Source organism: Rhinopithecus roxellana, chromosome 2 (genome assembly GCF_007565055.1).
Source record: "Rhinopithecus roxellana isolate Shanxi Qingling chromosome 2, ASM756505v1, whole genome shotgun sequence".
Taxonomy (NCBI): domain Eukaryota; kingdom Metazoa; phylum Chordata; class Mammalia; order Primates; family Cercopithecidae; genus Rhinopithecus; species Rhinopithecus roxellana.
Genome location: NC_044550.1, coordinates 91,700,287 through 91,714,987, shown reverse-complemented (window position 1 = coordinate 91,714,987; position 14,701 = coordinate 91,700,287). Strand labels below are relative to the sequence as shown.

Sequence of the window (14,701 nt, the reverse complement as noted above, 5' to 3'; positions counted from 1 at the left end):
TGAGATTTTCTATTAGTTACACTTTCATGATTTTGCTTTAAGAACTTATAGTGTTATTGTAACTTTGAATTATTAAAGAGGCAGGCATTTCCTTCAGAATAGTTTCAATTGGATTTTTTTCTTAATTTCTATCTTAATATATTAGTTCTTTACTGATTAAGTTGCTATATAATATTTTTAAAACCTGTTGTTCAAGAACAATTCAGTATGTACTAAAAGAAGCAAGGTATACTTAGATCTATTTCTGTCTGTTTTAAAACAGTAAAAATATATACTCCTTAAAAATAGTCCAATTTGGTGTTCAAGATCTTCGATTTATAAGAACTCTTCTTGTTCAGGAATATTTCTTATTATGTAAAAATATTATATATTGTGATTATTGCAAAATTTAAGAGTATAACTTTTTCTATTAGTAGCTTAAACTGTCAGCCTAATAGTTTTAACTACCAAAACTTGCTCTAAAAATACATTTCAATTAAACTAACTTAAGCTTCCTGTTTTTTTCAATGCAGAGTAAAATGTTCTTTGTTTAACAAAATCTGTATTCCAAATAAGAATTGTCTATAACAAAAAATGTACAAAGCATTATTAGTTAATTCCAACATGCTATTGTTTTGTTAATTTAAAGTAGTTCACTGAATTAACTTCACTATGTTTATATACACATTCTATCACAAATACTTTGACCTCTTTAATAATATTTATATTACTATATAGCAAAAGCTTTCTTTACTCATTTTTCTTTTTCTTCTTTTTCTTTCAACATGCTGCAGTAGCTAACATATTATGGAGAGAAGAAGGTACTAAGTTGAATTATTTTTATGTTGTTGTGACAATTTTGCTTGATTATTATTAGATTTGTTGATTATCTTTTGTGTCATTAATTACCTTTTTATTTTGATTCAATATTTCAGTTAATGGTATTTCAATATTCTTGTGTAAGTCTGCTACCATTACACATTTATCACTTCTCATCAGCTTGATTAATTACTGATACATAACCAGAAAGTTTCATTGCGATATATTGAAATGCTTTAAGAGTATAAAATTACATCAAAGAAATAAAAACAATCTCAGTTAAACATAATTTACATAATAAACTCTGATTAATGCAGAGTAAGAATATTTATAAAAACTGTGCCTTATCAAGGGAGTATAATAAATTATATTAAAATCTGGGTTACATTTGAAGGGCCTGGATTCAAATGTAGTCTTTCAAGTTTACAAACAATAGGGCAAGTTACCCTGCACGATCTTCTTATCTCAAAAAGGAGTATAGTAGTTGTCAATACTCAGTAGGGTTGTTATCAGTTCTTTAGTTATTATCAGCACTCAATAAACAGTATCCGTTTTCATATATTATTGCAATTGTTATTGGTTTTCCTCATTTAGTCACAAAGGCTGGGAAGAATGCGTTTGCCCAGGTACTTAAATAGTCCATCAATTGTGGTTAAATGAAATTAAGAGAAAAATGTCTAAAAGTCATCATTACACTCCTGTTGATCAATGGCCAAAAATTGTCTTCACAACCCACCTTAGACAAAATTTCTCTTCCCTGATTATAGCTTCCTGTAGGAACCCAAATCACTGTACCCTGTGAAAGCCAGTCTCAAAGCCTCAGTAATTCTGGAATTTAGCCATCTCAATTCTGTACTCAAGGATGAAGCAGTCCACTTATTTTTTTCTCTCTCTCTTAGAACTTGTTGCTCCTTAAATCTTTTGTATGAGCTCCATTAAAACCTGGGTTTATTAAAGAAGTTCCAGTGTAACTGTACCCTCCATTTTTATTCCACTTCAAATATTTCACCTTTAAATATAATAATTCAGTCATTAATGAAAGTAGTCTTGACATATCAGCACTTACTTATTTATATATTTATTTATTTGAGATGGAGTTTCACTCCTGTTGCTCAGGCTGGAGTTCAATGGTGTGATCCTGGCTCACAGCAACCTCCGCCTCCAGGGTTCAAGCAGTTCTCCTGCCTTAACCTCCCGAGTAACTGGGGTTACAGGGCCCGCCACCATGCCCAGCTAATTTTTGTGTTTTTAGTAGAGATGGGGTTTCACCATGTTGACAAGGCTGGTCACGAACTCCTGACTTCAGGTGATCTGCCCTCCTCAGCCTCCCAAAGTGCTGGGATTACAAGCGTGATAATATCTATTAAACACATTTCATTATATTGTCTTCCCTCTGGGCAAGATTTCTCTGAGCATTTTAAAAATTGATTTTATTTTATCATTGTAATGGAAGGAATAACACCTAACGAGTCAGAGACCACATACTACAGATCTGGCTCTGATGGTTAATTGCTGGGAAAATTTGGATGAGTTATTTTACCTTGCTGAGTCAGATGCTTCCAGTACAATATTTGAAATAGAGTTGTCACTCACCTCACAAATCTGTGCTATGTAAATCAATTTAAAGTATATGGAACAACTTTTTCTTATATATTAACTTTGATAACCACCATGAACATTATTAGTTTGTAGTAATTTTTAATACGTAATAACAATACACCAGGCCACCCTCAAAAGTATAGAATAGAAGCTTCCAAATTAATTTAAATCATGATGAAATTCATTATATAAAACCAGATTATTTTCTATTTAAAAAGGTATTCTATCAGTTTTTGGAAATTTATACCATCAGTAATTATTCTCCATCAAGAATACTGTTCTTATGAGTCACTGTTTCATTTGACACATAAAATGTGCTTGACAAAAATAGATATATGGTGTATTTTACAGATACTTTAAGTCACATAAAACAAGTGTGTGTCTTTGGGTAAATTATTAAAGTCTTTTTTTCTACATACAGTTATCATAAGAGTACTTGTTGTTTCTTGTAATAGGAAGCATTTTAAAAATAGATTAAAGAAGACAGCATATTTGATTTTGATTCATAGACATCTGTGAGTTATTTTATAATGCCGCAATTATTGGCAAGGCATTACAATAAAAATGATTGCATGTACTAATAGTAATAATGGTGACCAGAGAAAATAGACTGGCTTGAGGAATCATTGAACTCCATCATCGGGTATAAGTATCTCATACAAATAATTAAAATTATAGGTAACTAAATTTTCTAAGGAAATTCTCTCCATTTTTATAATTTAGAATAAAACAAATATGAGCTACATATTTCTGAGATACACTTTTATTTTCATTCTAGCAGTGTTTTCTATTTGTATATTTACCTCTTTACCATAGCCAAGAAAAATCTATCTCAGAGAGAACAAATTATAGAACCTTAGAATGTAGGTCATTTAAGGCCAATAATGGAAAGAGTTGAAATGATAATTTCTCCCATAATGCCATTTAACTCATCTATAAATGGTAAACCTATGTTATTTTTACATTAATAATTATAAAATTATTTTTTAAAACATGAGCATCAGAATCTAGTGAAGAGTTTGTAATCTAAATAAATTTAACTGAATTTAATATGTATTGTCTTACCAATCTCATCAATATATAATCTTGGAACGCAATGTCCTCTACATCTCTGGGTTCCACTTTCAGCTTTTCTACTCATCTTTATGTTTTACAGGAGTATAAAATGACAATATTAATAGAGGAAATATCTCACTTACTTGTTGACAAATATTTTAAAGAGCATATTAAATTAAAACACTTTGAAAACATTGGAAATTCATAGATGAATAAGATCTAATATCTACTCTAAAGAAACTTTCAATCTAGAAGGTTCAAGCCTGAACCATTCTTACCGAAAAGTAGTTTTACTATATATTAAATAATAGATATAATACATATAAATATACATGCATTAATATGTATTTTATGTACACATTAAAATATTCAGTATGATTGGTTTTCATTTTCAGTATATTTATGATGTTTATAATTAAATATAATTTAATAAAGTATTTTCTAATGTTTATTTTGTGGGTAATTAGTTTATGTTATGAGGTCTAAGTTTATAATATATGTTTTGGATCATATAGGCACTGAATAACACTAATTTAAATTATTTGATTCATTGAAGGATTCAATGAATTTTACATATGCTAGTTTCAATCTCCAAAGAGAGGTTTAGGATGAGTCAGTATATAACATGGAATTTTTAAAATTTATTAGCACATGAATTACTTTGATGAATATCCCCAGGATCAATATTGAGTAGAACATAACATACTTTGGGAAACACCAGCTTCATATATTTGAATAATTTAAAGGCAGAAAAAAAGTTTCATATTCAGTAAAATTGCCTTTTTTATTCTTTATAAATATTTATATATCTATTCACACAAAAATATGTTATAGAAACATTTAAAATAAATCATTATTTAGTTGGGCTAACACTGAACCAAAAAAAAAATACAAATAGAAATGTAATGAAATTGTACAACAAAGTTAACACATTACATTACACTTCATGATTAGTTTCATAATCTGTAATACAAGGTTTCCAATGTCATCCAGTTGGGGGAAAACAGATTTAAAAACAGGCCAGCTTAGCTTCCTCAGCCTAAAATTATTTAAAAATTTCATTACCCACAAAAAGTTTCATTACCACACTGCCAGGGAGGTTGGGAAATACAGAAGAATATACAGCTACTAAGAGTGGTTCAAAAACCTCTGGTATAACTATTTTTTTACAGAAAAAGAATAGAAGACTACAAACTGGGTTCAGTGTGTACTGCTTGGGAGATGGGTGCACCAAAATCTCACAAATCACCACTAAAGAACTACTCATGTAATCAAATACCACCTGTTCCACAAAAACCTATGGAACTAAAACAAATAAAACAATTGCTACCTCAAAATAATACTGAAATAATATTTAAAATGAAAAAGGTCAAGATGTGGTGGCTGATACCTTTAATCCTAGCAATTTTGGAAGCCGAAGAGGGAAGATTGCTTGAGGCCAGGAGTTTGAGAATAGCCTAGGCAACATAGCAAAAACCTGTCTCTACAAAAAATTAAAATAAAAAAAGTTAGTCCAGCTTAATGGCTCATGTCTGTAATCACAGCTATTCAGAAGACGGAGGTGGGAGGATCGCCTGAGCTCTGGAGCTCAAGGCTGCAGTGATCACTCCACTGCCCTCTATGCCACCCACACTGCTGTCCAAATTGAGTGACAGAGCAATATCCCGTCTCAAAAATAACAGAGCCTACAAAAGTAATAATACAAAATAAATAAAAAGAAAAATACTTTTTGCAGAATAAGTCTTCTGAATACATGAGATTTAGTCATAGCATTTGTGGGGAGGAAAAGACTATGCTCTCTAATGGCTAGTACATGATACCAGTTAAATTAAATCACAATCAATCAGTTGTTATTTCCACTGACCATTTCACTAACCTGTCTGCTAAAAACTTAAGTCAATCTAAGCTTTCTAAATCATTTTACAATTTTTAAATCAAAAATGTGATCTTGCAAGAGATATCCATTAGCAGCAATATCTATACATGTGCACATGTACATACAGGTATATGATGACATTGGCTTAAATTACATACATGCATGTGTGTAATTCTAAACTCCTTTAGAAGTTAAGGAGATTGTATATTTACTCAAAAGGACTGGTTTTAGATAATATCACTCTGGCCAATATATGTAGTGGTCAGATGGTGCCCACTTCCTGGATTAACAGGGCCTAAAAAAGAGCTTGACACACTCACTCCCAAAAAATTTTTTAGCAAGAATGAAAGGATAATCTAGTCTTGTTATAGTTGAACATAATATAAAGACTTTATTGTGGTGCAATGATATGATTTTGCTCTGTGTACAAAGACAATTTTATCTCCAAAGTCAGGGTATAGTGAATGAGAACATTCATGAACCAAAAATCTATCCGTGCTGAGTTATTCAGTGAGAAATGCAATGCAGACAATCTATTCTTGCCTATATTATTCTTTATCTAAAGAGGGGAGATTTCTTCTATATTTCAAAAATATGCATACCTTTAGGATCACTTGAAAGTAAAAAGGATAATATCCACCAATGAAGGATTTTGTGTAACACCATAATTTCTTGAAACACCTTTGATTGGTTACCAAATCACTACATCATACTTATAACTTCTCATGGACTATAATATGAATGCAAAACTAATGACAATTAAGTCAGAGGAAGAAAAACATCACAATAAAATCTTTTTTATGATGCACATAAACATGCATCCAATAATCAGAAATTAATCAAATTGTATCGCTGAAATAAATTACATGGTATATATCCACTGTATATAATAAGTAGTATAACTATATTTCACAATACAATACTGTTTTTGAGTGGTTCCCATTCCCAAAGGATCGAGATAGGAATGTGCATTGTATCCATTTTTTTCAGTCCATTTCATGTATTTAAGGGTACAACATTGATTAGAAAATCCTCTGGGAAATACTTCTGTCTTGTAAGACTGCAGGAATAATTCTTGCTTATGTCTTTTCTGTGTATAGAAAGAAAAAGCAGAAAAAAAGCTCTTAAGGAACAAACAAATTATGGATAACATCTAGAGTCACTATACTCTGTTAGATTAACAACCCAAAAAAAAAGACAAAGTGTTTGTGTCTGCCTTCACTAGAGCCTGAAATAGGAAAGAAAAAAAATGTGCACATGTTCCCCATCTTTACTATGGCTAGAGTAGTGTAGAATCTTTCACTGAAGTTAATAATGTCTGTAATATAATTCACCACAATGCATTCATGAAGAGAGAAGTAATGTTCACCACTACTCAAACTGTTTGAGACTCAGGATCCCTTTACACACTTAAATATTGAGAACTTAAAGACCTTTGTGTTTGGCGGGGGAGGGGGCATTTCCATCTACTAATATTTAGTATTAGAAATGCAAATAGAAAAATTTAAAATATGGATTTATTAACTTGTTAAAATAGCCCTAATAAACCCATTACATGGAGCCATAAATATTATGCATATTATCATTTTAAAGCTACGTTTTCAAAAATCTAAAAGGTAATACATTGTTTACATTTTGCAAATCCTTTAACTTTCTGACTTAATAGAAGATGTTGGGTTCTTATATCTGCTTCTGCATTGAATTGTTGTGATATCTCACATAACATTATACTTCATGTAGCCTGTTGAAAACTAAACCCTACATTTAAAAAATAATAATGCAAGAAAAACTGTGAATGACATCTTAGTAGTATTAGGAAAACAGTTTGGGCTTGGCAGCCTCCCTAAAAGGGCCAAATTTAAGAAATGCTCCACAAGAAAATAAAGTTGATCTAGCTGGCTCAAGGATTCTGGGAAAACAGAACTTAACATTTTATATCATAGAAAATTTAAATAGCATTATGTTCCACAGCATGGGTTTGAGGAGAAATGAGAATAGTTATCAAATTCTGGTTATATACCATGTCACCATTTGCTTTTTTCAGTAGTGTTATAAGGAATAGATCTCTGAAATAAATAAATAAATAAATAAATAAATAAATAAATAAATAAAGTTACCATTTATTTGAAATCTTGCTGTGTGCGAGTTACTCTCCTAAATATTTTACATTTCTCTACCTAATTGAAAGCTTACAACAGCTGCATGACATAGTATAATTATTATCTTTAAATTTGATATGGGGAAATTATCACACAGTCTAATTAACATTCTCACAGTAAAAGCACAAGTGCTAGAGCTATGATTTGTCTCTGATCTGTCTGAATGCGGAGAATGAAATTTCTCATCTCTCTTTGTCTTATTTTCTTATCCCTACACTTGTCAAAAAATATAATATATATAAATTTAGTAGTTATTAAAAATATATACAAATATATTATTTTATTTTTACACATAAAGCTAATGAATGTCCCAAATGAAAATGTGCATACTTGTCTTCAGTTTCCAACATCTCCATCATCAGGTCATTTATATTCCTCTTTGCTGAGGATAATCTTAATAAATTTATATGTGCACAATATCAAAGCAGCAAATTGAAAGAGAAACATATCAGGTCATATGTTCAGATCATAAATTCTGCTGCAACAATTCTAAATAAAACTTTTGAGGAAGAAAATAATGTCTTGCAAAAATGTAAATGGCAAAATATCAAGTCTTGTGAATGAGTCTTATGAAAAGTTTTATTTCACAAACTGAGTTACCAATATATAGGCATTTATTTTATAATTGCTATTTTAATTAATCTAGTTATATTTAGTAATTTGTTGGCATTACTGTTTCATAAGCACTAAGAAGTTATAGTCTCATTGAAAAGAGTCAAATAAAAAAATTAAATCTTAACTAATAGTATCTGTATTTCTTCAGTAACTTTTAACCTGAAAAGTAGTCTATGCTTTGTAAAAATGTTCATGTGTAATTCATATTTTAAAAAGCAAGAAAATATACTCTAGAACCTGAAAGAGTGATTTGGACGGATTAAGTGGTATTTAGTGGAAAATATAGCTCACAAAATCCACCAGCGCAACAAATCATAGTGGAATCCCACTGACTCTTTTCTGTGTGGAATACGGTAACACAACCTAATAAAAGTATGCATAGCAGTAAGGGAAGGAAATATTCAAGAAACATGACAAACAATCTGGACTTTAAAGTAGCTGTCAGGCCCAAACGCATTCAAATTCATAATTGTTGAATAGTATTTTGGCGAAGTTAAAGAAAGGTAGTCACATTCACTGAAAAATGTTAAGAGCTTAGTAATAAAAATCAAACATAGTATGTAACAGACACAAATGAAAATCAGACACCACATTATGGCTTTGTTACATTTATAAGTTTCAACAACAATATTCAGAAACCAATAATGTTAAATTGATAGTTATTGATTTGTTAGTGTTTGCATGGAGGCGTTGCTGATACAAATGAAAAAGCTTTTGCATAAATACTTATGTGCTTTGTTTCGGCTTTCTCTTTTGTGCATGTAATATTTATATTCCTTTAAACACTACTATGATTATAAATAATAGCTGACTACTAAATTTTATTTTATAAAAAAACGTGATGAGTTGAGTTCTTGCCACTTCTGCTACTGTTCAGGAATATTCCATCCTTATGTATTGCTCTCTGGAATTATAATGAATAATTAATGATTAAAGCTTACATCTATTAAAATAGAAGTACTGAGAATTATTTATAAAATAATAAGATGTATCAAACAACCTGGAGTCATTTAAAGTATATATGTATTATTATAAATAATTTCATGTGCCAAAAGAAAAATTGTATGCAGACTATGTATAAACACGAATGAAGTAATAGTTTAGTTTGTATACATTTTTCTCTAAATCTTAGGAATATATGGATACATAGTTATATGGAAAAATAAAATAAAATTTAGTAGTCAGCTATTATTTATAATCATAAGTATTTATTCCCTAGAAACATATAAGATGTAAGATGAAATATGACTTAAGTTCAATAAACACATATGTTTTACAAATCAACAAACTGTTGTGTTTATCAATAGATGGAGAGCTCAGGCTGAACCTTGCAGGAGATCATAATTGGAAAAAATAATAATAATGCTTAGAAAATTATTTTTTATTTAAATAAATTATCTTTCCCTTTACAGATGTTTTTAGAATGTAAACATTGTAAGCAACAATGGTTTGATTTTCCAATCAAGATTTTAACATTATTGTTATCTTTTAAAGAAAACATGCTATCACTGAATTATGTAAGATATAATTATATTGAATAAATTTGACTGTGTAAACCAATACAACAGGTCAAAAGAGCTATATAGGCGAGGACCAGAAAACGAAGGATTGTTAAGAGCTCGGGGCTGACCACATTGGAACAGAGGAGAAGCAGAGGAAACAAAGAGAACAGGTGTTCATGAGTATGCAGAAGTTCCCTGGGCTCAGGCTTTAGTTAACCTACACATGTTTCAAACTAGCCTCCTGCACCCATTTAGACATGGATTTAGAAAGTCGGGGGAGATGAAATTTCTGTGATACCACACATCCAGATCTGTAGTGTGAAAAAGAAAAGTGTGATTTAAACATTAAATTAAGATTTTTCAAAGACCTTCATTTGGTTTAAGGTATAGAAATAGACCTCCCAAATTGTCAATGTTAAAACTAATATGTAAGATCTCTATTTAGAATTATTTTGACAAAAATTAGTTTAAGAAAACATTTATTCTACAAAATCTAGCGCATTTGGTCTTTTTCTTCCTAAAAATCTTTATATGAACTAAACTCCTGCAAAGAAATTAAACTTTTCTTAGTGAACTCTAATAAAAGCAGTAAAATAAATTTGATTCTTCAGAAAGTGATTTATTCCTTAATCAACACGTACATTAAGTGGGGAAGGTATCCAACATAATCTATGTATCAAGAGTTTATATCCCTATTTATAATTGCTTTAAACTATGAAACATTTATTTAATTATATTAAAGAAAACACTAAATTGCAGCTCAGGAAGAATGAAGTGTAATGTCTGCGTAACATCACGAAGTGGTGTGGGTATACAGTGAGGGTCCCATATGGTTTGCTTTATTAACGTCACACAACTTCGAAAACTGATCCCCTGATACAGATATGAGAGGCACTGAATTTTGATTGTAAAGGTTTATGATAATTATATTTTGAACATTTAAATGTGTTTTTATTCCTAAGGTCTGGGAATTGGGAACATGTTCTATGTGTTTTATGAAGATGGAATCAAAGTGATACAACCCATAGAATGTGAATTTCAGAGGCACATTAAGCCTAGTGAAAAGCTCCTTGGATTTCAGGCAAGTATCTAAAAAGTTCCTTTGACATTTCATGCAGAAATTTTGTTAAGTAGAATTATATTTTGGAAATATAACAAAACGTATACATATATGAGACTTCTGTTGGAAAAAAATTATGAAACCCATGATATTCGGTGTTATTCTTTTTAGGTTTTATATCTGAGGAGGAAAATAATATATTATGTATTCCTAAATATTTGCTTGTAATTAAAATGAAGGTAAGAAAAGCGAAATAACAGGATGAACACGACCTGCAATAGCTTTGCCTGCTCTCCAGTTTAGAATACCTCCTGTATTTATAGGTAATATTTACTTCAAGAAAATAAAAGAAAATAATCTGGTGGGAAGCTGGTGTATATTAGATGCTTTATAAATGTAAAACCATTTTTATTCTTCATCTCATTCTTCATGAGGTCCCAATGGAATGGACAATTCAGATAAATAAGGAAAAATATCAAATGTTTTCAACTCCTCATTTCATCCTACCAGTAGGCAGTGTTGCTGTCATATACTAATACATGGAGACAATAATTTATACCTTAAATCTATGCCCTAGAATGAAAAGAAGGAAAAAAATTATGAGAGGAGATACTATAGGTCAGTTTCCTCCTAGATATTATGTATGACAAACAAATATAGTGTCCTTTCATTTAAAAATATTTCAGCCATAGGCTAAATTACTAAGTAAAATTCTTACCATTTTGGTTAAGTTATAACTTAATTATACATACAAAAAATCTTAAATTGCACATTTTATTTTATTTGTATTTTATTTTATTTTAAGACAGAGTCTTGCTCTGTCACCCAGATTGGAGTGCAATGGTGCAATCTCGGCTCACTGCAACCTCTGCCTCCTGGGTTCAAGCAATTCTCCTGCCTCAGCCTCCCAAGTAGCTGGGATTACAGGCATCTGCCTCCACACCTGGCTAATTTCTGTATTTTTAGTAGAGACGTGGTTTCAACATGTTGGCCAGGCTGATCTTGAACTCTTGACCTCGTGATACACACTCCTTGGCCTTCCAAAGTTCTGGGATTAGAGGCGTGAGCCACTTCACCCGACCCTATTTTTTTTTAATAATCTTACGTTATCGTTATTAAGTCAGTCTTTGAATAAGTTGTGTTTTGTGCATATATGTATGCAATACATAAACACATGAATAAAAACAAATTATTGCTGATAAAAGAAATAATTTAAGCCATGCTCATATTTTTACAAAAACATTCTGAATAAGAAATATAGACTAACATGCAGATATAGGTAGTGTGGTGTTCAATATAAATATTATTATTTAGATCAGAACAAAATAATTTTATAGGAGAGTGTTTCTGATTTCTACAGGAATAGCAGTTTTGCAGCTAATAACATATATGTCTTGGCTATATCACAGAATTTGAAACTTCAATTACTAATACTAATAAGATAGGCTGTGAAATTCATACTTTTCATCACAAAACTATCACTTCAGGTATTTGATTTGCAAATTTAGAGACAAAGAATGTTCTTCCTGCACCACATGTGTGCTATTTCAGGGTATCAGTAAATGCTTCATTACTATGTGACTCAAGTCTTAAAGAGCATGCTTTGCTTTCCCAGAACATTTCTTGACAGCTCTGGGTGAGTTAATTTAATAACTTGGAATCTCAAGTTAAAAAAACAAGCTAAAATTTGATGTGACAGTTTTGTAACATGACAGGGCAACAAGGATGTCAGCATTATTTGCCTGAATTTCTCTCTCTTTAAAGCTTTATAATACTCAGATGTCCTCCTAAAACAACTAAAGAAAAACAAGGTAGAATTGTGTATATTTATTTATCTATGCATACACATATTATTTCTCTGTGTATCCAATTAAATATGTGTATTTGTCTATGTATACATATATATGTATATGTATACACATACATAGAGACATAGAGATGTAGGACAAAGCAATGTGATGTATACAGCTCTCTATGTATACATATATATTTATGTATACCTACATAGATAAATATACATAATATATAAGATACAGAGAAAAGTTACATATGCAAACTATGTATAATTTTCTGATAAGAAATTAAATATTAAAGAGGAAATAGAAACCAAATATCAATGATGACAACTTTAACTTATTTTCTTCAACCAATGAACTCTTATTCACAAACATACACCAACAGTGACAAAGCAGGGATAACTAGTTACTAATAACTAATCTGCTATATCAGATTATATCAGTCATAGCCCCTGGAAATCTACAGTCATATTGTGTGTGAGATAAATATTAGAGAATATGAAGTTATTTTAGAAACAATATACTTCTACATAAAACTACATGCAAGGATAGAAAGTTTGCATTCCTATACTATATTAAAAAGTTTATAAATGTTTCTGTACTCTTATGGAAGAGTAATGAAAGGAGTAAAAAGAAAAGCAGGTTTGCATTTTTAAGAAGGGAGAAAACTATCAAATAGTGTTTTGGTTTTGAAAACACTTATAACATTTTTACTGCATTGGATGTTGAAATTAAAATACAGCTCAAAATTTAAGGTGACTAACATTTTGTAAAGCACCAAGAATAATATCAAAAGGGGAAATGTTAAAACTAATTTCTGCTTATGATTTTTAAATGCAAAATATATGGAGAAACACTCATGACATAAAAGAAATATATTTCTTATGTAATTATTATATGCCATATATATGAAAAGAGGCTAGAGTAAATTAAATTCCTTTTATATTACTCTGCCATTTTTCATTCTTTAATATAAAATAAGCTTAAATAATAGGAATATATATATATACAAATACTGTCATGTACATACAAGTATACAGCAATAGAATGAGAAGTGCATTGATCATGTTATGCTTTGAGAATAAGTGTTGAAGTAAATAATTTTTACTTGAAGGTAATATTTTCTACATTTAAAAACAAGATAGATGGAAATTTCAGAGCATGGAAGCTATTTGGTGCTACATTCTCTTAAGAATATATTTCTAATTACAAAGTAATTTCATGAGAAATTTGTTGAACATTATGTAATCAGAAAATATTTATCCAGAAAAACAGAATCAATAGGCTCTCCATTTCTATCTCTATCTGTCTCTATCTCTACTGCTACCACTACCTCTACCACTACGTTTCCCTCTATTTCTGTCTTTTGATTTCTATCTCTATATCTTTTTCTCTATCTCCTATATGTTTTATTTTAAGGAATTGGCTCACACAATTGCAGGTGGGATATGCCAAGTCCAAAATTTGTAGGGTTTGCCAGCCAGAAGGAAATTCAGATAAGAGCTGATGTTGCAGACTTAAGTCCAAAATCTACTGGTCTAACTGTCAGTCTGGAAACTTACACAGGAGTTGAAGTCATAGTCTTGAATCTGAAATTCATGGAGCAGGCTGGAAACTCAAGCAGGATTTCTATGTTGAAGTCTTAAGGTAGAATTCCTTCTTTTTGTAAAAACCTTAGCCTTTGCTCTTAAGTCCTTCAACTGAGTAGATGAGGCCCATAAACATTATGGAGGGTAATCCGTTTACTTAAAGTCAACTAATCATAAATGCTAATCACCTCACAAGCATCTTCACAGCAACATCTAGACCAGTATTTGACCAAACAACTGGACACCATGGTCTAGCCATGCTGACGTATAAATCAACCATCACATCTTCCTGTCTGTTGTAATCAAGGATTAAGTTTGATTAGTGTTTGTGTTCTCAACATGCTCGGTACAATGTCTTACACATGACAGGCCAAGAAACATTTGTTAAATGAATTTAACAAAAATTCCGGCCGGGCGCGGTGGCTCAAGCCTGTAATCCCAGCACTTTGGGAGGCCGAGACGGGCGGATCACGAGGTCAGGAGATCGAGACCATCCTGGCTAACACGGTGAAACCTCGTCTCTACTAAAAAATACAAAAAACTAGCCGGGCGAGGTGGCGGGCGCCTGTAGTCCCAGCTACTCGGGAGGCTGAGGCAGGAGAATGGCGTAAACCCGGGAGGCGGAGCTTGCAGTGAGCTGAGATCCGGCCA

General features: G+C 31.1%; 1 protein-coding gene across 3 annotated transcripts in view; it reads left to right on the top strand.

The window, feature by feature from the left end:
- The window catches only part of FSTL5 (follistatin like 5), an 838,888-nt gene that overhangs the window by 706,674 nt on the left and 117,513 nt on the right, over nucleotides 1-14,701 (top strand). For 2 of the 3 annotated variants that reach the window (XM_030916843.1, XM_030916838.1), the window contains exons 11-12: nucleotides 774-800; nucleotides 10,568-10,686. In XM_030916843.1, coding sequence (XP_030772703.1) covers nucleotides 774-800; nucleotides 10,568-10,686 — 146 coding nt within the window. The remainder of the gene's footprint in view (nucleotides 1-773; nucleotides 801-10,567; nucleotides 10,687-14,701) is intronic. The other variant, XM_030916851.1, reaches the window with a different exon arrangement.